The following is a 25,683-nucleotide window of genomic DNA, read 5'->3' on the forward strand; positions in this document are numbered from 1 at the left end:
CACCTGAATACTAATCACACTCACACCACAGTTTTCTCATTAGATCTGTTTGTATGCACCTGTTCTGTTTGTTTGTTACTTTGCAAAGTATTGCCAACTGCTTCTGTTGCATGCTGAGCATTTTTTGAGTCTTGCATCTTCATGTATGATTTCTATGTTGTCTTCTGGCATTTCACATTTGGATTTCCCTTTAGTTGTTGTTAGTCTCTGGTTTTGAGCTTAGCTTGTTAACCCAACTTGGCTGTTTTACATCTGCGACAATTAGGCGTTGCAAATTTCATTGAAAAGATCAACGACTTCTCATGACGACTCATCAAATGAATATTTATTCCTCTAATTAATCATACAGAACTAGTGTTTTAGTTTAGAACAGTGCAGTACCTCAGTGCGCTGCTTGTCCCGGAGTGGCGCCTCCCCATTGTGGCAGATTTCCCACAATGCAGTTCCAAATCCCCACTTATCCACTGCAACACTGAGCGCTTTGGGGTTCTTCACACACTCTGGCGCAATCCAGGGAATCCTATCAATACATTCTAATGACAGAAAGTAAAAAGTGTGTTACTATGCAGAATGGTTGAACATATAACAATGTAAATTAATGTTAATTTATTTACTTACTTTGTATATTTTTATTTTACCCAATTTTGACCAGCTTTGGTCAATTCCCACTTGCTTGTTGGACTTTCCCCAATCAAATGATTCTAGCAAGACAAATTACTGCTAAATTACAGCCAATGTGACAGCAATCGGCAACTTAACATGCTTGCAACTGTGCTCTCTCAGGGCTCCGGCAGCTGATGGCAAGCTGCATGACCAGGATTCAAACAAGCGATCTCCTGATCAGAGTGGCAGCGCCACCGATAGTCCACTAACCCCAGTACCAAATTATTCAGATTTTGTAGTAATTCTAGACACATACAGGGTCAGCTCTCCAATGAGGGATTAATCTCTGTTTGTAAAACTAGCTCACAAGGTTTTTATATGAAAAAGGCTGTTTTTACAGCAGTTTTGCGTTACCTTCTCTGCTGAGCACAGTGATGGGCACGCCAGGGTCACTCAGCTTTATGAAAGGAGCTCCTTGTCCTTCCAGACCGTCCTTAGCCAACAGGATGTTCTTAGTGCACACAAACCCATGCACAAGCTTCGAATCCTCCTAAAGGGCAAAACAACAGAAAATATATTATGTACCATTTATACTTTACATCCGATGTAGTAGCCAGATCATATAATGCTATGAACAAACGCTGTCTCTGCTGCTCCATGCTGTTTACACTGAGTGCAGTCTGTGCAGCGTTCACTGCTCGCATGTCACATTGCAAATTTTTAGCGTTTTTTTAGCATTTTCTCGCTATATTTACTTTCTTGCTCCTGCACCAGACAGCTCTGACCAATCAGAGGAGACAATGATGTGCTCGCTTGGTTTATTGGCGCACGGTTTAGGTTTTTATGCCTGTGTGAAACCAAACCAAACAGAGGGAGAAACGCACTCTCAATGAAACAAACTCTTCAACTGATCCGGATCATAGAAACTTTCACAACTACAGGTGTGAAAACGCTCTTTTATACTCAGCTAATTTAGTTCTAATTCAGAAATCCCTATAATCCTTACAATACCTCCATCCAATTTATCATGCATTCTTTATACCAGTGCCCCATATTAGCTTTATCTCCCCTTAAATTATTTTTTTATATTTATTAAATATCCACTATAAAAACTTGCGTCTTCAAAAGAACAAGTGCGATTAATCACAGTTAATCACAGAATAATGTCATGATTAATTGGATTCCATATTTTTAATCAATTGAGGATAACTAAAACAAACTGACTCCAGCAAGGTAAAGCTACAGGTAACTCACCAGGTAACTGAGGACACTTGCAAGCTGCTCTGCTACTTGGAACTTCCAGGATGGGGTGAGATCAGCACGATGAGCTCGCATGAACAAATCCAGAGGACCATGCTGCACAAACTCCTCCACCATAATAACTGTTGGGAACAGAGAGAAGCACTTCAAGAATCCACATTTACTGCTCACTATTTGTTGTTTAGCTATAGAGCTCCTTCAATCACACAATCACACAATTGCACATCTTTTCACACTGCCCCTATTAAAACACCAATGCAGCTCAACACGCTTGGAGGAGAACACTAACTGCTATCTTTAAACAGGCCTGTGCACTGATTAGCACTGCTTTGAGTGATCATCTGAGGTGGAATCCACATACATATCAAGGTTATTATCGTTAAAGAAAATGAATGAAAATGAACGAAATAACGAAAACTGAAAATGAAAAAAAAATTTCCTTAACTAAAATAAATATAAAAACCGTACCTAACAGAAACTCATTTGAGAGTTTATAAAACTAACTAAAACGAATTAAAAGTTAGTTACAGAATATCCTTTGTTTTTGTGTTTGTTAATTTATTTACAAGCGCTGTTTCCACTCCAGCAGTTTTACAACGGGGGGTGTTGTGCCGAAATCCTGCTCGTGAAGAGGAGTTGGATTCTGCGGAGAGTCAAATTTCGGCACGACAGTGCGCGGCACCTTACGGTAACTTCAGTGACATTACTTCCTGTTTACAGTGCTCATGCTAACCGCAAAATAACAACAGAAAACCCTGAGAAAGCTGTAAAAAATTCTATATGGGAGGGAGATGAAAGCACGTGTCCTGTAGTGAAACAGGAGATACAGTATATGAAATAAACTCCACACAGCAATACATCTATAAGTTTGAGAAGCAGCATAAGAGCGCTAACTGTGAGTAACTTTACCAGCCAGACTCTGTGAGAGTAACCTATACACCAGAATACCCCAAGTGGGTGGATGAACTGATAAAATGAATATCTTTTCAGGTTTCTTTTGTTCTTTTGTTTCATTACATAACACCTTTTTTTAAATCCTGCACCTCACAAATAATCCAAAGTATGAAAAAAACGAGTACTAAAACTAGTACTAGAATTAATAAAAACCAGAGACTGTAAAAAAGATGGACGCCGTGTCTCCGTTCCCATTCATTCAATGTAAATGAAGCCAAAATCTTCTGCCATGTTGGCGATCCTGAAACCCGAGTCTGTAGAGCGCAGTAGAGACCAGAGGAGGGAGAAAGACTGTGGAGAGACAGCCTTCTCATTTAAATAACCCCGCCCCTGAGGGTTGCCTCGAGGTCACAGGCTGCAGAGCGGTGCCGAGCGGAGTGGAGCTTATTGGTCCCGCCCATAACCAGCCCTTTTACAATAACCACACATTTTTTAATAGAGCTGAATAACGTTTTAAAAAATGAATTCTGTGGGGATATAAGGTTACTCAAGCTGTTACATTTAAATAATGGAGGTAGAATTACAGTATATTAAAAAAAAAATGTGATTGAAAGTTGTTCTGTTTTGCCATTGAAACCTATGGGGATGGGTGGAGTTACACAGCTTTCTGCAACCGAACAGCAGGAGGCGCCCGACCTGTGGTGGCTTCACTTTTGAGAGACGATGCTCTGTCCAGCTATACACAGTCTAATAGCTAAATAAAAACTCAAAGTAATAGCAAGCTCACTCTAAAAACGAATTAAAACTAACTGAATTGGAGGAGAAAAAGTGAAAACGAAATAGAATTAAACTATTTAACCTTAATACATATACATATGTATATAAGTGAATGTAAGACACACTTACCGTCCATGCTGTGCATACAGATGCCATAAAGCAGAGCCATGTGTTTGTGTGTGATGTGACGCATCAGGCTGACCGTCTCGAGGAAGGCCTAAAGGAATGGATATAGATATATTTGTATATAGAGTTTAACCAAGTTCTAACTTGTATATTAAAGATTGTGAATCTAAATGGGTTTTTCTTACTGAAATGTCCCTGTGTCCTGCTCCCAGAACCTTCAGGACCACCTTCACCTCCTCAGTCCTCTGGAGTCCTGAGAGACCGTCGTCATCGTAGCTGCGGATCTTCAGTCTGCCGGAGTAGATGTTGGTGCGAGTTCCTTTACCCAGGTGCTTATCCTGTGGAGAAGAGACATACTCATCTATACCTCAGAGGAGGGGCCTGTATAGGTGGTGAGGTGTTATCTTGTGAGTGAGGCTGGAAAAGTGAGTGCCAGACGGATGGGATGTTCTATTGGGCAATTATTAATCAGGATTTTTCTCAATTGTCTGCCTGATATTATACCACTAAATCTTAAGAATTTCTATTCAAGCATTACATTACAAAAGGCTTTCATGATTGATAAGGAACATTAAAAAAATTATAATTGTAATTGTAATAGAAAAAAAAAAAATATATATATATTTATTATAATCATAAAATTGGCTCTTTCATGAACTTTTAAAATGTACAAAAAAATAAGGTACCACTTTAAAATAAGACTAGCTTTACAAAGAATAATAGATAATAATAACCATAATAAATGGTTTACAATTAGTTTATTAATGGTTAATAATTAGGTTGTAAATGCCTTAAAAATCATTACTAATCAGTTATAGATGGCTGTGGGTTCACTATTTGGCAAACAACAGGTCTATGTACATTTCTACATTTCTTCTATGTGTTATAACTGATTATTAATGATTTTTAAGGCATTTACAACCTAATTAGTAACCATTAATAAACTAAACCATTTATTATAAAGTGGTACCAAAAATAAAATAAATATTTTTTTGAATACAAATCAAACATTTAATTTCCTCCAAACCTATTTTTACATGTATTTGTAATTTTAAACATGCAGAATTTGGGTTGATTCTGTTTCTGATGTAGAATTATTATTATTAATTGGAGTAAAGAGAGAAAACAGGACGTTTCCTATAGAAGATTTGTAAATAAGTTATTTCATTGCAGAGAATAAGGGTTTTGTATCACCTAAACCTGTAGCCTGTATATGGGAAAATACATTTTACAGGGTCTAAGGGGTGTAACAGAAATACATGATAAAGGGAATTACCCTTTAAAGTGGACAGCGCAGTGGGTGGTAATAATTGTAAGCAGCAGCTTCTGGTTAAACAGACTCTGTTAGAAGTCTTAGGACGCCGCACACACATATCCCACAGGGAAAATTCAGCATCCTTTAGCTTCTACTGGAAATGGCAAAAGTCATGGGACACAATACTAGCTCCTGTTAAATGATACGTAACATGTTAGTGTATCAAACCAACCTGAATGATGTCCTCCTTGTTGATCCTGTGGAAAACTGTGATCCCCTGGCTGAGAGAGGACGGGGCAGCTGTGTCTGGGCGCGTCACCATCAGCAGGTTAGATACCTCTGGAGCACAAATATAACATTAAAGATTACATCAGACCTGCTGTAGCAACAGTGAAGTTTTATAGCTTTAAAATACATGATCTGCTTTTAGCTACAGAGCACCAGCCAGCTGGAATTCACTACAGGAAACTCAGAAACTCAGATCACTATTTATTCATCCATTCCATCGATTCATCCATCCATTTATTTATTTTATTTATTTATTTATTTATTTTATTCATTTTATCATTTTATTATTTTTTTCCCCTGATTATTTTTTTTTATCATTTTATTTCTTTATAATTTTGGTGTTATTTTTAGCTACTTTCTTTTTTAGTCCTCTATTTCTATATTTGTGTTCTATATTTATTTATTATTATTTATGTATATCTTTTTTTTATTGCTTTACATTTTAGACTGTTTACTTATCCTTTTATTCTGAATTAATTTATTGCTTCCTATTTAAATCTTATATTGTTTGTTCGTTTTTCTAATGCTTTTACCATTTAATTTTCATTGTTTTTTAAAATGAAATTCCTTATCTCAACTCAAATGATTAAATACTTAATTTTAATTTTAATTTTTTTTTTAGGTTCTTTAAGTAACTAAGGTGTAGGTCTCATAGAGTGAGATATTTTGGTTATTATCAGCATATTCTCCTGGTGATCAGAATATTTTGACTTAACTATGTGCATTGTTGTGCAAAAGCTTAAAACTATGTATCGTGCGGTGTGTGTGTTTCTATTACTATTTTATTTGTGTGTAAAGCTAAATTAATGTAAATAATAATTTATTATTATTATGGCTGTTTTATATAATAAAGTACCGTTGGGTTGAGGTGGGCAGCCTCTGTCTAGAGTCAGTACGATGCTCTCTGTACTCAGACGCTGTCCAGACAGCTGATCGGTCAGCTCTCTGAGAGTCGGCTTCTCTGTATCCGTCCCACACAGACGATAGCCGCTCTCCAGCTTCTGGATCTGTAGGTTCTTAAAGGTTTTCAGGATCCCTCCAGAGTTGTCCCTCTGGAAATTAAATAAGAACAGTTACACTATAGAAGTATCTTGATTACAGGTTTTAAAAGCGCAAGCTGCTGTAATGTTTTTCATTCTCTTCTTCTCCTTTTGCTTTGAGTAATTACTTAAAAAAAAAAATGCTTCATGTTGAAACTTTATTTATTAAATAAAAACTAGTAAACATTTTTCCATAGACTTGATAGACTTATCAATAAGGTGCAGCAAGTATTTGGCAACCAAAATTATTTAGCCAAAAAAAAAAAAAAAGGCAAAATTAGTAAAAAAGTAAAAAAAAATGTGGTATTCAGCAAAATTAGTCAAAAGACCTTTAAACACATTTAAACCATTTAAACAGATGACCAAATCATCTAATAAACCAGACATACACACTGTGACGGGTGGCCACTGAAAGCACTTTTCCCCTAAATAATATATAATATATAATACTATATAATATAATCCACTATATATATATATATATATATATATATATATATATTATTAATTTTTTTCACCAGTTTTAGTGGAACCGTCAAAACGTCACATCATACTCATCATATTGAGCTAAAGAACCGAGTGTTCGGTTCCCAGTTCAGGAACCTACTTTTGTTGGAGGAAACACGGCAGACCTACCTCTTTGCAGATGACCGTAAGCAGGACGTGGTCGAAGTCGGCGCAGCTCCAGCGCAGGATGTACATGCCCTCCTCGTAACCCTCCTGCTTCAGTTTGTGAGTGGCGTATTCAGTGCTGGAGATAAAACAAACGTTAAACAAATGTCAAAAAACCCTCAGGCTCATCTAATTTCTCATAAACACGCTTCAAATCCGCACGCTGTTCATTAACGAAGGCATGCAATCACCTGATTGGACCGTGACATCCCTCGCTCACATTTGTCTGCACAGAAACTGGTGCAACATCTGTGCACAGGAAGTGATGCGCATCTACCGTGAGCCTGAAGTACCCGTCTATCAGACTGGCGAAGGAGAGAGCCTCCTCACGCGCAGCCAGGTGCACTTCCTGTTCCACACAAGAGGAATAATCAGTTATATATATATATATATATATATATATATATATATATATATTCATAGGTAATATTACTTAGGGTAAACTGTTGTAAAAGATAACCTAGGCTACGTTCACATTACCAGGCTAAAGTGACTCAGATCTGATTTTTTGCTCAATGTGGCTGAGACCTGATTTTTATTTTTTGATGTGAATGTGCCAAATCAGATTTTTTCAAATCAGATTTCAGTCACTTTACATTTGCAAATGTGAACCGTCAAGATCTGAGCAAAAAATCGGATTGAGCAATGGGGCTTGTAATGTAAACGTAGCCACAGAATACTCAAATACAATATTTTAGCACAATTTTCAGTTTAAAAACCTTTTTCAAAGGTTGCTTAGTAGATTACAGTTTAAATATAGCACAGTAAAATCATGTAAAAGTAATTTTTACCATTCTTTTGTCGTCTTGTTTGTAAACTGTGACTGTAGAGTCTCTGATGACGATGTGCGTAATCTCAGAAAAATTGGAGAAAGTCGTCCAGACGTCATGTTTGGTGGGATGTTTCGGGCCGGAGCTCTGCTGACTCTGCTGTCTTCTACTCCTCATAGACATCCTCCTCTGTGGGTTGCTCCATGGATCTGGGAGGGTCTGAGAAAAGAATTAAAAGCATGACTAGAGTTGTATGAAAGATCATAAAACTTGTCAAAGTAAAACTGTATTTTTCGTACTATAAGGCACACTTAAAATCATTTAATTTTCCTAAAAATTGTCAGAGCACCTTATAATCCGTTGTTCCTTATGTATAAATTCTACAAGTCAGGTATTAAGTAGATGTGAAGCCACTTTACTGAATTACAGCATTATAATACAGGAATCGTAATGAAGTTTCTCCAGCACCAAGGCTGGAGCAGTATTAGCATTAGCTGCTAACCACTATTTCCCCATTCAGAGTTGAGTATTATCGGCCTGTAGCCTGCTGCTAACCCTGGCTTGCACTGTTGTAGAAGCATTAGCATTAGCTGCTAACCACGCTAAGTGCTACCTCTTTCGCTGTTCAGAGGTGAGTTTATTGGGACTGTAGTCTGCATGTTTAAGCTAGGTGGGATGAACCACTAGCTAATATATATCACCCTGGTTTACCAGAACACTCAGGGTTCCTCAGTGTAGCTCTTTTGGCTAACGCTAAAGCTAACGCTGCTCCACCCATTCTTAGTGGAAATTTGGAAACCTAAGCTTACTGTATATAAACAGAAGCTCTTTACTCACCCAAATAAACAGTTTTCAGGAGAGAAATCTGTGTAGATTAACATTCAGCACTTGTTTGACTTAAAAAATAAATGTTTTTTAATTACAATTTTGATTACTTTGGTGCTCCCAGCTGCAAGACCTGCTAAATTAGAAGGAAAACGACGGTACCATTGTTCCTTACTATTGTCGCATAATGCGCCTTATAATCCAGTGAAGTGATGTATAAAAATAGACCAGAAAATAGGCGTTTATTGATAGTGTGCCTCAGTTATAGTGCAAAAAAAATATGTGCAGTAAAGTACAGTAACACTGATAATGAGTAACGGAAACATTAGTTTTGGCCAAGTTCCAATTACCTTGAGGGCCGGAAGACATATTTCTGCTTTCTATTGAAAAACTAATGCTGTACTGACTGAAAGGTAATATAAGGAACTAGATAAACTGGAATTCCCCCACAGAGTGGTGTTTAGCTTTTGCTCTGAAGCAGAACTGTAATCAGATCATTACGAAACACCAGATAACTGAAAACCTGCTATAAAACCACACTGAAATAAAACACCTGCTCCAGTCGCCATTTACAACAAACACATTCAGGACATAACTAGCACCCAACAAACACTACATGGACAAAAGTATTGGGACACCTGCTACAGACTAGTAGCTCCCCAGCTCAGAGGGTTGTTGAACCCAACAGCAGAACAGCTGATCTCAGGATATGGAGCCCAAGAACGGGCGACAAAACGAGAACGAGCGGAAACTAAAGTCACGCCAAGCGCAACAGAAAGAGAGACAGAGGAGGTGTGTAAACAAAAGCTCACCAGAGAAGCATTTTATTTATATATATATATATATATATATATATATATATATATATATATATATTCTTTTTTTTTATTATCATTAATTATAGTTCAAATATAATGACTCACTAAATGCATCAGTAATTAAACAGGTCAGGCCTGTTGCAACAGTACAGTCAAACCAAGCAATTGCCTGGGGCCTCCAAGACAATGACTGGTTATGAAATGAATGCAACGACAAACTGTGATTTATAGAGGTGGTTTATATTCTGTAACGGTCAAAGCAGGAAAATACAACCACACTGTTATCAGAATCCCCCTCAAGAGGTCCCCTTTCACTATATAATACTGACACTGGAATACAACCAGACTGGAACATGTTCAGCAGTATCCAGTATTCACACCAGCTGTTCACTGTCTTTAATTTGGTAAATTCGATCCGGTGCATGTTTAATTATTCAATTAATATCCAAAATAATAATTATCCAAAAAAATACATGTTCAAACTTTTTTAATGTTTCACTACTTAATATTTACTACTTCTGAAAGACTAAAACATTACACATAATAACTTTACATAACATTAAATCATAACATTGAATTTTGTATTAGTTTTTGTTTATTGCAGGGGATTATATGTTGATTACACTAATTAAAGCAAGCAGGAGTTTTATACTGGAAAAATACTCATAATATAACGGGAGGGTTAACTGAATGTATGCTTTATACAATTGTAATGAATCTTGGTTTGTTTTTGATTATTCTATTCTATTACAGTGTAGCTCATTAGCAAGGGTCTAAAATCCTTAATTCTGAGGTAAAATATGTTTTTTATTCTTTGTTTTTTGGTGAGCTGATTGAACAGATCCCATAAACACACCCAAAAGTGTTTTTTATTTAAACTGAACATAAGGCTCCTGTGGGGTGGAGCAGCCGTCTAAGTGCTGCTCTTAACATCAGCAATTGCTGTAAGTTTGATCAATTAGACGTACAGTAAATGTCTCACAGAAGAACGTTAGCTTACCTCAACCGGCACTTTCTGCCACTTAATGCCGCCCGTTCCAGACACCAGCACGCGATGCCTGGCACCTTTATCCCCGAACCCCGAGGCGCCGTCCTCGTTCTCGTGAATGATCAGCAGGGACGGCTCGAACACTTCGCATCCGAAGCGCTCGGTGAGGTTCTCCAGGGTGGAAATGTACTTGACCTTCAGGTAGTGTTTGCTGACACTGCTGTTCTGGATGGTTCTGTCGTTAAACTCCTCCAGGAAGGCCTTGAAGACGTTGGCGATGCGCATGCGGGTAAAGATGTTCCTCTGAGCGATGTCCTGCCTGAAACTGAGCGGGATGTAGTTCTTGTACCTGGCATGGCAGAAGAAAGCGTAGGTTAAGAAATGGTCATTTTCTAAAAAAATTGTCCTTCACTAAAAAATAACCAGTGGATAGAAGCACAATGGTGTATGGGATTCCTAATAAAGTGGCCATCAGTGAATGAGAGCACAAGGTAGGAGGAGGTGTTTCCAATAAAGTGGCCATCAGTGAATGAGAGCACAAGGTAGGAGGAGGTGTTTCCAATAAAGTGGCCATCAGTGAATGAGAGCACAAGGTAGGAGGAGGTGTTTCCAATAAAGTGGCCATCAGTGAATGAGAGCACAAGGTAGGAGGAGGTGTTTCCAATAAAGTGGCCATCAGTGAGTGAAAGTACAAGGTAGGAGGAGGTGTTTCCAATAAAGTGGCCATCAGTGAATGAGAGCACAAGGTAGGAGGAGGTGTTTCCAATAAAGTGGCCATCAGTGAATGAGAGCACAAGGTAGGAGGAGGTGTTTCCAATAAAGTGGCCATCAGTGAGTGAAAGTACAAGGTAGGAGGAGGTGTTTCCAATAAAGTGGCCATCAGTGAATGAGAGCACAAGGTAGGAGGAGGTGTTTCCAATAAAGTGGCCATCAGTGAATGAGAGCACAAGGTAGGAGGAGGTGTTTCAAATAAAGTGGCCATCAGTGAGTGAAAGTACAAGGTAGGAGGAGGTGTTTCCAATAAAGTGGCCATCAGTGAGTGAAAGTACAAGGTAGGAGGAGGTGTTTCCAATAAAGTGGCCATCAGTGAGTGAAAGTACAAGGTAGGAGGAGGTGTTTCCAATAAAGTGGCCATCAGTGAGTGAAAGTACAAGGTAGGAAGAGGTGTTTCCAATAAAGTGGCCATCAGTGAGTGAAAGTACAAGGTAGGAGGAGGTGTTTCCAATAAAGTGGCCATCAGTGAGTGAAAGTACAAGGTAGGAGGAGGTGTTTCCAATAAAGTGGCCATCAGTGAGTGAAAGTACAAGGTGGTAGTAGTAGGTGTTTCTAATAAAGTGGCCATCAGTGAGTGAAAGCACAAGGTAGGAGGAGGTGTTTCTAATAAAGTGGCCATCAGTGAGTAAAAGCACATGGTTGTATGATGTTTCTAATAAAGTGGCCATCTGTGAGTGAAAGCACAAGGTGGTAGTAGTAGGTGTTTCGGATAAAGTGGCCATCAGTGAGTAAAAGCACAAGTAATAATAGAGTTAATTCAGATGCACGAATTGGAAGAACTAACAGGTAAAAAACAGAAAGTTTACTTGAATATCCTGGTAAGTTCCCGTGTGGGCATTTGGCTGCCCATGGCATCATGGGAAATCGCCATTACAGCCATTCCCAAACACTCGTTCTCTATCTGCTGGGTGTCTTCCTCAGACTGGGGGCTTCGTAGTGGAGCTAGGCCGCTCTGAAAGTCGTACTGGCTCTGAAAAAAACACGTATAATACAGTGTAAAGATTTTATTGAATGACTTTCCAGCAGCATGTGATCCCCTAAAGAATGATAAGAACTAGGGCCCTATTGTACACCCTGCGGAAGGCCATGCTCATTGCTATCTTTGGTATAATTGGTATCTTGGTGTCTTAATGGCAGGTGGTATTTTTTTTACGTAAAACCAAAAACCCCTTAAAACTGTGTTATCAGTGTACCTGTGCGTAGAGGTAGGTCAGAGAGGGCAGGTCCAGAACAGCCGTTTCTTGGCTGCTCGAGCGTTTGAGAGCGTGTCTCAGTACAGCTGGAGAATCCTTATCAGTGCCATGCCAGTTACTGAAGTAGAACCTGAGAAGGACAGCAACAATGATACTGTCTAACTGTCCATTTTTCATCAAATTTGTATGTATTTACAGAGCATAAACAGTCATTTTCCAACTTCACTACTGTTAAAAGAATGCTTTATACAAGATTTTGGAGCTTTTCTGTGAGGATTTGATTTAATTCAGTAAAAGAGTAATAAAGTGTTAGTGAGATCAGAATGTTGGAGCCTTTTTAAAAAACTCCCTCACTCATCCAAAAAATATTGGACCATATTTCTAGAGAACCCAGTTTTATTGGATGTTCTAGGCAACCTCTATGCAGACCCTACTTTACCGAGCTGTTCCGCTGCCTTTAGCTTGGTTTAAATACAGTCAATTCCAATTTTGAATAAAGGAAATAAACCTTTTACTGATGCTGAATGACTCAAAACTAAAACTAGGTCCTGGAAATGTCTTTTAAACATCATTTGTAGCATATTATTACCAAAAAAAAGTTATTTTCTTGTATAGAAAAGTTAGGATACTTCTACGTGAATGTACAGAATATTAAGCAAACAAAATAAAGTAATACATGTGAGAGTGTGAGAACCTTTTCCTAACAAGAAAACTGTATTACATTTAAAAGACAATTTTGCAGGTTTTATATGTTTAATTGCATTGCCTCCATCTCTTAAAATTGTTAAACTAAAGGCCAAATGTCTGTATGTAAGAAAAATGTGTAATGTCTATTGCAAAGTGCTGGATTATGGATTATGGATTACGGAGAGCACTCCAGCTGAAGATGCAGACACTGTACCTCATCCGATAATGTAGCTTCAGTCTCGTAGACTCGTCTATCACAAAGGAGTAATTGGGAGGGAACCAGGTGAGGCTGACTTCATTATACAGAGCAAACAGAGTGCTGCAGAGTGGAGACACACCTGTAAAAGATAAGAAATAGAAAATCTGTACTGGAAAAAAAACTTCCCTAAGAAAGTGCTCAGCAAGAGCATATTATAGAAGGTAGTTATTTCTAATAAAGTGTCCAGTGAGTAAAATTAGAAGTTTCAAGGAGAAGCACAAGGTAGGTGTTTCCAATAATGTGACCAGTTTGTGAATGGTGGCTGTTACTTACTTACAATAATTATATAGCACATTTTTGCTACTCAAGGACGCTTACAATTACATTCTACACATACTCAACACACACTGGTAAGAAGCAGCAGCCAATCACACACTGCCTACTCTTAACCGGAAACAACCGCCCACAACCGAGATTAAAGTCATAATATTATGAGAATAAAGTTAATGAATAATAAAGTTAATAAAGTTGTTTCTGATAAAATGGTCAGTACATGTGGTGATAAGTAAGGGTGTTTTCACACCAGCACTATTTGGTCCGGTTAAAACGCTATAAACCCAGCTATCAAATATATTCTCCTTTTATTTGAGCTAAACTGCTGATAAGGTGCAGTTTAATCCAATATATATTAGCCAGATAACGCTAATTACCACTATAGCTAAGAACAAACACTGTCTCTGCTGCTCCATGCAGTTTACAACCCTGTGACTCTGCAGACAGCTCTGACCAATCAGAGGAGACAATGTGCTTTTGTGATTTATTGGTGAGTATTTTGGTGCATTTAGCCTGTGTGAAAACAAACCAAACAGAGGGAGAAATGCTCCAAATAAACAAACTCATCAACTGATCCATAGAACCATAGAAACTTTCACAACTACAGGTATTAAAACACTCTATTAAGGTGTTCACAGGATGTTTAACTTTTTTTTTAATCTGCTCTAATTAAACATCCATGCTCAGACTTGTTGATCATTTCCTCTTTTCTTGAGAATCTGACTACAGCATTAGTCATATGAACCGGTATCAGCTGATCAGAAACACTGCGCTCACCCAACTTCTTGGCCGCATCGATGCACAGCTCCTCTGCTGAAAAGCTGCCTTTGAGGTGGATGATCTGATGCGTGTCTGGCAGGTAAAAATGGACCTCGAGACCCTGCAGGGTGAGCGGCATCGTGGAGGACATCTTCTTCTTTCTCTGCAGCTTCTCCAAGACCTGCCTGCCAAACTCCATCTCCAAAAATAACCGGGAAAGTTCTGCTCACTCTGTCAGGAAAAAAAAGACATGTGACGCTGTTTTTTATATCAAGCATGGGATTAAAATAATACAGTGATTGTTACTTTCATTTCTGAGGAAAAGCAAATAATGAAAACTGGAAGCCCAGTTTTGCTCTTATATTATGTTTTAAGTGATTTTGAATTAGTATCACAAAATAATGACTTATTATCTCAAAATTACAACTTACTATTTCAAAGTAACAATTAACAAATTCAAAAAAACAACTTGAACTTACTATCTCAAAATTATAACTTACTATCTCAAAATAACAACTTACTATCTCAAAATTACAACTTACTATTTCAAAGTAACAATTAACAAACTCAAAAAACAACTTGAACTTACTATCTCAAAATTATAACTTACTATCTCAAAATAACAACTTACTATCTCAAAATTACAACTTACTATTTCAAAACTACAACTTACTATTTCAAAATTACAACTTACTATTTCAAAGTAACAATTTACTATCTCAAAATAACTAATTACTATCTCAAAGTAACAACTTACTCTCAAAATAACAATTTACTATCTCAAAATTACAACTTACTATTTCAAAGTAACAATTTACTATCTCAAAATAACAATTTACTCTTCAGATAACAACTTACTATCTCATAGTAACAACTTACTATTTCAAAGAAACAATTTACTATTTTAAAGTAACTACTTGCTATCTCAAAATAACAACTTACTATCTCAAAATAACAACTTACTATCTCAAAGTAACAACTTACTATTTCAATGTAACAACTTGCTATCTCAAAATAACAACTTACTATCTCAAAGTAACAACTTACTACCTCAAAGTAACAACTATCTCAAAGTAACAATTTACTATCTCAAAATAACAATTTACTCTTCAGATAACAACTTACTATCTCATAGTAACAACTTACTATTTCAAAGTAACAATTTACTATTTTAAAGTAACTACTTGCTATCTCAAAATAACAACTTACTACCTCAAAATAACAACTTACTATCTCAAAGTAACAACTTACTATTTCAATGTAACAACTTGCTATCTCAAAATAACAACTTACTATCTCAAAGTAACAACTTACTACCTCAAATTAACAACTTACTACCTCAAATTAACAACTATCTCAAAATAACAATTTACTCTTCAGATAACAACTTACTATCTCATAGTAACAACTTACTATCTCAAAATAACAATTTACTATATCAAAGTAACAACTTACTATCTCAAAATAACTAACTAGTATCTCAAAATAACTTAATATCTCAAAATAATAAACTCTTATCTTGAAATGATGTTATAGTACCTTAAAAAATGAATGTATTGCTTTTTAAAGCTTGTTTTCTTTTACTTGGCGGTGATATATAACTAACATATAACTAAAAAGTATTTTTACCAATATTTATACAGCATAGATTAAAATTCTATAGATTAAAAGTTATATTCAGTATATATGTACTTGTATAAACAGCTTATTGGCCATTTATTGCTATTGTAGACCATTTCTATATGTTGGTGGTATTCAGTAAAATGTAACATGTGTCAGGGTTTTTTTCCTAAAAAAAGTGCTTTTTAAAGCTTATTTTTTAAAAATATAACTAAAGAGTATTTTTACAAATATTTGTACAGCATAGATATAAATTCTATAGATTAAAAGTTTCATTTAAATATATACGTTATATATAAAGTAACATTTGACTTTATTCCACTGTATTCAATAGATAGTGTTTCCAGCTTCCTGCTGATCTTTTGTAGCATTATAATATAATTATTTTTATTTTTATAAGCAGCATTTTGGATATGTATTGCTATTATAGAGCAGTTCTATATACTGGTGGTATTCTGTAAAATGCTACACGTATCAGTAATGAAATCTCAAAACAAACTTACCAGTGAGAATCTGTTTTCCACAAAGAGCTTTTCTTTCTTAAAATTTAAATCTTCATTTTAGTGATTTTAGTATCTGCTGTTCTGACTGCAGGACCCATAACAACACTGTGAGATATTAGACTTCCTCCTAACTCAGGGCAGCAGTTCTTCTCGTAAATGGTGCGAGGGCTGAGATGCTGATTGGTCGCGGCTGGAAGGGTTTTTTTTGTGAGTTGTGACGTCAGGAGCTGAGTTTAACCCTTTACTGCCCGCCTGCTCCACAGCATCCAGCAGATCTCTCAGCTGAAACTCAGCACTGAGCCTTTAAGAGCTTTTCTCATTTATTTCCCTGCAAACGTCATTTTACAGGGAAACACTGACGCATTTTACTGATACCAATATATATAGAGAACTGCTCTGCAACAGCAATACATGGCCAATAAGCTGCTTATAAAAGTACAAAATAATTATATTATTATAATACTATAAAAGATCAGCAAGAAGCTGCAAACACTCTACTTTAGTATTGACTCCTTGCAGCAGGAAAAAATCTATTTAAAATTTCAATCTATGCTGTATAAATATTGATACTCCTTAGTTATATATTAGTTATATATCACTCCCAACCTAAAAAAATAGGCTTTAAAAAGCAATAAATGTCTCATTTTTTGAGATATTATTTAATTATGTTGAGTCATTATTATTATTGAGATAGTAAGTTGTTATTTTGTGATAGAAAGTCATTACTTTAATATAGTAAGTACAGTAAGATACTAATCCATAATATTTTTAGATACTATCTCTTTTAATACTAGTACTTTTAACATATAGCATTTAATCTATGCTGTGCAAATATTGGTAAAATACACGTTAGCTTTAGTTCATAAAAAAGGTTTATTTATCTATAAAAATCCAAAATAAATCAATGAATTCACCATGTGTTTGGGTGAATTAAACAAATACGCATTTCATGATTTATTTAAATATATATATTATTGACAATAAACAAAAAAACAAATTCATTCAACTATTAATGATTTTGTTATATGTTCCATTTAATAATGTTTTTTGCAGTTATGTGTTTTTTGTAATTAAAATTGCACTAAAATTAGACTGAATATTCTAGTCATATGTAATTTTTCCACTATTTAATGGAATTTAAGTATATTTGTGTGAGCTAGGCCCAACTGAACAATAAAAACATATTAATAGTGTGATTAAAATATAGATTGAATATCACATTTTGAGGAATGTATATAAACTGGTAAAAACTAAAAATCTCATTATTTTAAGATAGTAAGATGTTATTTTGAGATACTAATTCATAATTTTCAGATACTATCTTGATATCTTGATATTTTGAGATAGCAAGTTGTTATTTTAAAATACTATCTCATCATTTTTGGATACTAATTTTAAATTTTCAGATATTATCTCATTATTTTGAGATAGTGAGTCATTACTTTGAGATACTATCTCATTATTTTAATATAGTAAGTCACGTATAGTACAGTATAATCCAAAAAGAATGGGATATCAGTTTACATAATAATATTTTTTAAAATCTGCTGGAATTAGCTTCCATACCATATTACAGTCATTTAAATGTACTTTTTGTGTTGCTAAATATTATTTTACTGTTAATCACAGCTCCATCCTTCAGCTTTAACATTTTATTTAACATTATTTTCCACTAAAACAGAAAAATAGTAGGATTTACAGGCCAGTTTTATACATTTCTCAGTCCTGTACTTTGTAAATTAAAATTATATAGTTGTTTTTTGCTCTTTTTACCTCAGACTGGTAAAAAACTAAACTGCGCAGCTTGAGGGTTTATAGTTTCTGCTCCTTTAAGAGAGAGTGGAGCGGACTGGAGAGGAAATAGGAAGTCTGTAATGAAGACTTTAACACAAAGAAACACAACCGAAAGCAGTTTGTGAGACATGGCGGGGATAAAAGGTGATTTTAAGAGCGAATTCTTGTCTTTTTTGCTGGTTTTATCGTGAATAAGGCGTGAGTAAAGCGCGGGAAGAGGTTAAGAGTTAATTTGTGAAGTGTTACGCTGGTTTAGTTTAGTAGCGGAGACAACAAGCGCTGCTTAAATCGATACAGATTTAGTTTTTAAGCTTTTTACAGATGTTTTAGGATAAAATACAGTTTTTAACATGTTTTATAGTGTAATATTGTAAAGCTTTGAGTGTTAAAAGAAGTGTCACAGTGGAATAAAGTGGTGTAACGTAAATGTTGTTGAGGTTAGCGAAGTTATTATATGGGTTAGTGGGATTATTACTTTTAATATTATTTTAGAGAAATAATGGTGATTCTTTTGTTTGTTTGTTTGTTTGTTTTTAGTTTTTTTGTGTTGTAAGAAATGTTTTGTAAAGTTTTCCAAACTTAATTTTTTATTTATAGCTTAAAATATCCTATAGAGGGCAGCAAAGTAACAGTGCTGAGCTATTTACCAGCTCTAGAAGTGGGTAACCCAGGTCCGGAAAGTAAAAATCCACCCCAGGCTTTTGTACCAACAGGCAACAGGCAGTTGGTACAAAAGCCTGGGGTGGATTTTTACTTTCCGGACCTGGGTTACCCACCTCTAAGTCCAGCTCCATATCTTTTAATGTAATTTTAGTATCTTTTAATGCAAATTTGTCTCATTTAAGGTGGAATTAAAAGTTACATGCTATTTTGGCAATATGATAAAAAACACTGAATTAAAAACAATAATTTAAGAATACACTACTGCACATTAAAACCATATTAAAAGTGTGATTATTATATAGATTTTGAGATAGTAAGTCGTTATTTTTAGGTACTATCTCATTATTTTGAGATAGTAAGCTGTTATTTGTTATTTTTTGAAACTTAACCATTATTTTTTAATACTAATTCATAAATTTTAGATACAATCTCAAAAAAATATCATTTTTAAGATACTGTCGCATAATTTTGAGATAATAAGGCATTTTTTTGGGATACTGTCTCATTATTTTGAGATAGTAAGTCATTATTTTTGGGATACTCTCATTGTTTTCTGATAGTAAGTCATCTTTGTTTGAGATAATCTAAAAATAAGATAAGAAAAATTAAACAAAATGAAAAATAAATTTTAAAACATATTAAAAGTTTGATTAAAATGCAGGTTTAAGGATATGATATGCACACCCCTATTACACAAGGCCTTTTTGAATCCTGCACCTCACAAATAACCCAAAGTATGGAAAAAAATTAAACTAATACTAAAACTACTGATAACTAAATTAAAACTAAGCATTAGTTTAAAAAAATAATAAAAACTAGCTAACATGCTCTAAAAACTAATTAAAACTCACTGTTTTTTTTTTTTAAGAAAAGGTCAAAGCGAGATAAAATTAAACTATAATGATTTTTTTTTTATCTGTTAACCTTGGTTAACCTGTTACCCTATTTCTCTCTCTCCCCTGCAGCTCTGGTGGGTTTGTCGTTCACCGGTGCTCTCGGACTGACGTTTCTGCTTTTGGGCTGCGCCTTGGAGCAGTTTGGGTACGTTTCCCATTCTTCATCATCTTGTTTAACATTAAGCCCAGTTTCATTTACAGTCATTCATCCTGTTCCTCTCCTCCAACAGGATCTACTGGCCGCTCTTCGTCCTGATCTTCTACATCATCTCTCCGCTGCCGAACTTCATAGCCACTAGGTGTGGAGAGGACACCGGTTCCTCCAGCAACGCCTGCAGGGAGCTCGCACACTTCCTCACCACAGGCATCGTCATCTCGGCCTTCGGGCTGCCCATCATACTGGCCAGGAAGTCGGTGGTGAGAGGACCTTTTGTTGTGATGGGTCACATGACTGTGTTGTGCCCAGTGTATTGTAATATGTAATTTCAGTCACTGGAAAATAGTCAGATCTTTGTTTTTTGGCAGATATTTTGATTTTAAACCTTATATAAACAATTTAAGAAATGATTAATTAGAATTACAGACTAAATTACAGATATACAGTTTTTACCAGCTTCTTTTACATCCAAATAGTGACGCTAAGTGCTTGTACGTTTGTTTTGTAGGCCAAAGGTCATATATTAAGGTTATATATTAAAATGATTCCTTGCCGAGTTTTAGCCAGCTGTCTTTCCATCCAAAGTGTTTTTACAACAAACATTTCTACCTTTTTTGCCAATGTCGAAATTGGCAATAAGATAAACAATACCAGAAATGTTGTGAAAACCCTTAATTTAAACCTGCATTTTAGGCTGATTGGTCAAAATGTATGGCCAAAAAAAAAAAATTGATCATTTTTAGCGACCAATTTCTGCCACATTACTAGTAAACATGTAAATTCAGTTTTTACGTTCTCTGTTTTTCTAAAACATCCATCCAGGTTCTTATCCACGTCCCTAGAAAAGCTTGATTCTGTTTGATAGGATATTTGCCCAACATTTTGTTAAGTTGAATGGAATAAAAAAAAAAACTAATAATAATAATAACATTTTTTGAAACTAATCATGTCCCCAGAAAGTAAAAACGAGGTTGCCGCATGGCCTCCATCCACATGGTTGGGCACGTGCTTGTAAACACAGCAGCTGACAGCCTGTCAAAAGCTGTGCTCCTCAGTCCGGCACAGTTTTGCAGCGCAGATATTTCCAGTTACAGCTGAATTCACGCTTTTAATCCCAGAAAAACAAACGCTTTTATTTACCTTTTAAAAAGCCATTTAAAGGCTCGATTATTGTTGTTTTGCTGTCTATATGTCAATTTTTTTTCAATACTGTTCAGTCCTGGTTTGATGCAGTGATTTTATAAGAAAGCTTGATACAGTATGATGCACCTTCTCTGACTCCAATATTCCAATATTCTATGCTTCATAGATCCAGTGGGGAGCCTGTGGGCTGGTGATGGCAGGAAACAGCGTCATCTTCCTCACTATTCTCGGTTTCTTCCTGGTGTTCGGCGGCGGAGACGACTTCAGCTGGGAACAGTGGTAGAGACCTGTGGGCAGGTGATGCTGGACTGGACTAAAAAAGCTCATGTCTTCTGGTTTGGAGTTTAAAGTAGGTGGGGGGGAGGGGTGTGTGTGCAATAGAGGAACACTAAGGCCAAAAAATTCACTACTTGCTATAAGATAAAACATATTGGGCTTTAGGGGGGAATGGGCATGGAGTGAGATGTGTGGACCCTCAGTTTAAATCAGTAGTCGTCTGTTCATTCCTTTCTCTTTTTATTCTATGTTTTCAGCCCATAACCCGTTCCTCAGGGTTTATTACACTTGATTTATTCCCACAGTAACCCACTGCATTACTAATATGTTTGCCTTCAGTAACCTGTAATTCCAGATATCTAAAATCAGATTTTTGCAGTAATATAGTAAGAAATGCCGTCATGCTCCTACAGTATGTCCCAATCCCATTTCTCCCCTTGTCCTGATTATTGTTAGGCTGGAGGGGTAGTTTAGGGGAAGGGATAGGGCTCATTTGCCCTCCATACAGAGATGCACACTTCAAACAGAGGGGTATAAGAATTACTGGTAGGATTGTTCAGCACAAGCGACCAAAGAAAAACCCACAAATGTAAAAAGTATTTTCCTTGTTAAAAGTGACGATTAGCACTATATTAGCATCGTTTAATGTGTAGTTTCAATGTTTTATGGCTGAATTCTTCATAACAAGCATATGAATAAAGATCACTAGCAGCTAACTTACTTTCCCGGTCCACCTTAACAGAGAACTCCATAAAATGAACTTCTGGTGTAGTAAAACCTAATGATAAAGAGTACTAACCTTTGTTGAATAGCCCTCCTCCGCTCTCCTGCAGCTTTCTGAGATCCAGTAATTTTGTGCTTCTTTGTAAAAAAAACACTGTTTACAACCTGCTAATGCTACAGGTTGTAAACAGTGGTTTTAATAAGCTTCTTCTGAACTTTTGAGTTCTTAATGCATCATTTTAAATGTCAGGGATTTTTACAATGAGGTGTGGAGCTACTTTGAGCTGGATTACGGTGTAAAAAGTGATTTATCTGCAAAAAAAAAGTGCTGGGCAAAACACACAAAATTACTAGATCTTGGAAAGCTGCAGGAGAGCGGAGGTGTGCTATTCATCAAAGATAAGTACTCTTTATCATGTTTTACTACAGCAAAAGTCAATTTTACACCAGAGTTCTCCTTTAAAAGGTGTAACAAACAGCAAGGGCTGCAAAATTTAAGGTGGAACTAATTAAAACAAAATCTAATCACAGCTAATTTTAGTTCCCCATCTTAGAGGAATTAAGGAATGGACATTAATATTTAATGTTAATGTCCACCCCTTCCCCCCCTTCCCCTTATAACTCTGTTCCAAAAGGAAGGGTTACACTAGAAAAGCATGTGGGTAAGTAGGGGTAAGTAAGGATTGGCTTGGGCCAAGAGGTGAAATGAGTTTGGGCCTAGTTCTAGAGAAATTCAAAGATTTTTAACTGGGAAAGTGTAGAGCGTTGCAAGTGTAAAGGTTAACTACTGACGAAAAGCATTAAAAGAGATCATTGTGCCAAGTCGAGGCTTCTGCTATATATCAACACGTCAGCAGAAATAAGAATTCTGACTGCATGGGTTTGTTCTGCATGATGCTACTGCCTGGTGTGATTCACCATCGCTCTTTCACTATAAAGAACTCTTTCTAGCCCTTTAATCAGACATGTTAGCATAACAAAGTCCTTCTTATTTCTGCAGATTATTCCTATTCTACGCTCAACAATACTCCATTTCAGCCCTCTGGTGATTTTAAACTAGGGCCCATAGTGTGGCTTGAAGTTGGCTCTCTTGATAAAACTTGCGACCTCAAGGTCAAGCTTTGTTTCGGTCCACAATTTTTTTTTTTTTTGTAGATTTTGAGCTTTAATTTGGTTGTTCTCCTTAAAAAAGTCCCTAAATTCTTGTAGTTCTTTATCTCTCATATTATAATTTTTCCCTTCTCAGCAGACATCTGTTTAAATCAGTTTCATTCATTTGTACGCTCCTCTCTTTCCATACTCGCCATTTCAGTCAATCCTTTTTAAATAAAATGATATTAAAACTTTTGGTGTTTAGTTGTTTCCCACCATCCTTTCGTTAAAGATACGACATATTCTCAACATTAAGTGTGTTACTATACACTCAGAAATCTGTTTATAATCGGATCACAGCAGTTATCTAATCATGTAGCTTGGCATCAGCTGCTGGAGCCCTGAGAGAGCACAATTGGTCTTGCTTCTTGTTCTCTCTGGGTGGGTACAGTACAGTAGATGGTGCTCTTCTTTTCCCTCATCACTCCTAAGGTGATGTGGATCAGCACAAGGCTGCATCTGTGAGCTGCTGTATCAGAACCGAGTTGCTGCGCTTTCCTCCAAGCGTTAGCGCTGTGATGCTACTCTGCACTGATTCTGACTGAGTAACTGCCTTGTGGTCGAGCTGCATATTGTTGCCCTGAGGCAACACATAAAAAAAAACACTGAATTTAATACGGAAATGAAAACAAATTAGTCACAAATATGAAAAATAATGATTAAAAAATTTAACTAACAGTGTAATAATCCAAAAACATGCCATAGAGGGTTAAAAACAAGAAAGTGGTGTCGGAAATAAGTAGGCAACAATCCTCATCTTCTGGTTTATGTATGTTTATAAAAATTACATCATCACAAACGTACAAATGTCTTCAAGTATCATATGATATGATATTTCTGCTGTATTGCCTATTCCCCAAACCTTATATCTCCACCTAAATACAAGTTACACTGTGTATTCTTCTCTCAGCTCAGTCTGTATCCCTGTTCCTATTATCTTACCTCCAATACCTCCTTTCCAATTGGAGCATCGCCACTATAAACTGAAATATCTTCATTTATAAAAGCTATCTGTACAGTTTTCACGCCGGAGCCAACAAACGCAGCCAAGATAGATATACTCATATACTCATTCCGTGTCCATACTCCCCCTCCTCCTCCTCCATCCCTCCTCTTTTAAATCCAACATCTCAACAACCTGATCCCTCGCTCCATTTTAGGCCTTAACATTCTTAATTCTTAATTCTGTGTTTACATGACTTATCACCAAAGCACACCCCTTCCAGCCCTTCCTCTTCCACCATTCCCAACTTTAATGTTTGTGAGTGAAGCTGTTTTAAACCCTGATTTACTCGACTGTAAATGACAAACAGGGCTGGTGAAAAGCCATAGTTTATCAGACCAGAGGTATGCCTTCCTTCTTAAAGGAGAACTCTGGTGTAAAATTGACTTTTTTTGTAGTAAAACAATGTAAAGTGTGATAACCTGTGTTGAATAGCCCACCTCTTTTCAAAATGCAGTATATTTTTTACAGATTGTTTAAAAGAATGGGTTTTAATGGGGCATATTTTGCCCCTGCAGATAAATCGCTTTTTACATTATTATCCAGGCTTAAAGTAACTCCACACCTCATTGGTAGGATCAATTATCTCATTGGGAGAGCCCTGACATTTAAATAATTTAAATCAAGCACAGGAAAGCTTATTAAAAAACTCTTTTTACCTTTACTTTAAGATGGCAGCACCCGAAAATTAGGCTACAACCCATGAACAGTGTTTTTAAAAAGCTTCTTGTGCAGTTTTTAAGTTTTTAATGCCTCGTTTTAAATGTCAGAGCTCTCTGGATTCTAGCAAGGAAGTGTGGAGCTACTTTGAGCCTGAATAACGGTGTGAAAAGCGATTTATCTACAGGGGCAAAATATGCCCCATATTATCCATTCTAAAACATGTTGCATGTTTGGACAAACTGTAAAAAATCGTAGAAATCCGCTGGAAAACGGAAGATTAGGTTTGTATACTTCATCATGTTTTACTATACCAAAAGTAAATTTTACACCGGAGTTCTCCTTTAAATATGTATTGGGTGTTGGTTTCCATTGCAAAATGGTCTTTTCTACATTTTTTTGTGTTTTTATGAACAGAACCCTTCTTAATATTTGTCATATCTGACCACTTTTCTTCCAAACTGACACAATTTTCTATCTGAATATATATTAAGATATTTTCTGTGGGAAATTCATGTGTATATTGTCTATGCAACTGAAAATACTTGTATATTTTTGTAGCTGCTGCTACAATTTCACATTATTTGCTTCATTCGACTGGTAGTAGTTGGCGCCAGTAGTTGATGCCGTCTGACATATGGGGTATATAAAAGAGGCTATAGTTGTTGTTTTCTTTTTGTTTTGTTTTTTTAACCCACTGTGTACGCCACAATAGTTTTGGAACTAACTGCATAGCAGACCTGCACATATCCAGTACAAGCATTTGCAAATGGCTTTCATTTGATTGTGTGTATATACTAATATAAAAATAAAGCAGTCGTATTTAAATGTT

General features: G+C 36.1%; 2 protein-coding genes across 2 annotated transcripts in view; one reads left to right on the forward strand and one right to left on the reverse strand.

The window, feature by feature from the left end:
* Positions 1 to 16,561, reverse strand: part of LOC103044144 (tyrosine-protein kinase JAK1) — a 23,607-nt gene extending 7,046 nt beyond the window's left edge. Inside the window, exons 1-16 of the mRNA XM_022677810.2 lie at positions 16,385 to 16,561; positions 14,280 to 14,492; positions 13,185 to 13,308; positions 12,284 to 12,413; positions 11,897 to 12,060; positions 10,329 to 10,665; positions 7,707 to 7,904; positions 7,107 to 7,264; positions 6,880 to 6,994; positions 6,060 to 6,255; positions 5,148 to 5,254; positions 3,846 to 3,998; positions 3,664 to 3,751; positions 1,858 to 1,985; positions 1,018 to 1,153; positions 382 to 533 (exon numbers count right to left, since the gene is read on the reverse strand). Coding sequence (XP_022533531.2) covers positions 382 to 533; positions 1,018 to 1,153; positions 1,858 to 1,985; positions 3,664 to 3,751; positions 3,846 to 3,998; positions 5,148 to 5,254; positions 6,060 to 6,255; positions 6,880 to 6,994; positions 7,107 to 7,264; positions 7,707 to 7,904; positions 10,329 to 10,665; positions 11,897 to 12,060; positions 12,284 to 12,413; positions 13,185 to 13,308; positions 14,280 to 14,460 — 2,367 coding nt within the window. The 5' untranslated portion in view covers positions 14,461 to 14,492; positions 16,385 to 16,561. The remainder of the gene's footprint in view (positions 1 to 381; positions 534 to 1,017; positions 1,154 to 1,857; positions 1,986 to 3,663; positions 3,752 to 3,845; positions 3,999 to 5,147; positions 5,255 to 6,059; positions 6,256 to 6,879; positions 6,995 to 7,106; positions 7,265 to 7,706; positions 7,905 to 10,328; positions 10,666 to 11,896; positions 12,061 to 12,283; positions 12,414 to 13,184; positions 13,309 to 14,279; positions 14,493 to 16,384) is intronic.
* A 1,638-nt stretch (positions 16,562 to 18,199) lies between these two features.
* On the forward strand, positions 18,200 to 25,683 carry LOC103045751 (leptin receptor gene-related protein). The gene is made up of 4 exons (XM_007250639.4): positions 18,200 to 18,322; positions 19,807 to 19,882; positions 19,968 to 20,154; positions 21,204 to 25,683. The coding sequence occupies exons 1-4, from the start codon at positions 18,307 to 18,309 to the stop codon at positions 21,318 to 21,320; spliced, it is 396 nt and encodes a 131-aa protein (XP_007250701.3). The 5' UTR covers positions 18,200 to 18,306; the 3' UTR covers positions 21,321 to 25,683.

This window comes from Astyanax mexicanus, chromosome 8 (genome assembly GCF_023375975.1).
Source record: "Astyanax mexicanus isolate ESR-SI-001 chromosome 8, AstMex3_surface, whole genome shotgun sequence".
NCBI lineage: Eukaryota > Metazoa > Chordata > Actinopteri > Characiformes > Acestrorhamphidae > Astyanax > Astyanax mexicanus.

What these genes read in the sequence shown, in the direction of transcription:
- LOC103045751 (XM_007250639.4), top strand. An exon ending in TGCGCCTTGGAGCAGTTTGG is followed by an intron (nt 19,883 to 19,967) that starts GTACGTTTCCCA and finishes CTCCTCCAACAG; the next exon opens with GATCTACTGGCCGCTCTTCG. An exon ending in TACTGGCCAGGAAGTCGGTG is followed by an intron (nt 20,155 to 21,203) that starts GTGAGAGGACCT and finishes TATGCTTCATAG; the next exon opens with ATCCAGTGGGGAGCCTGTGG.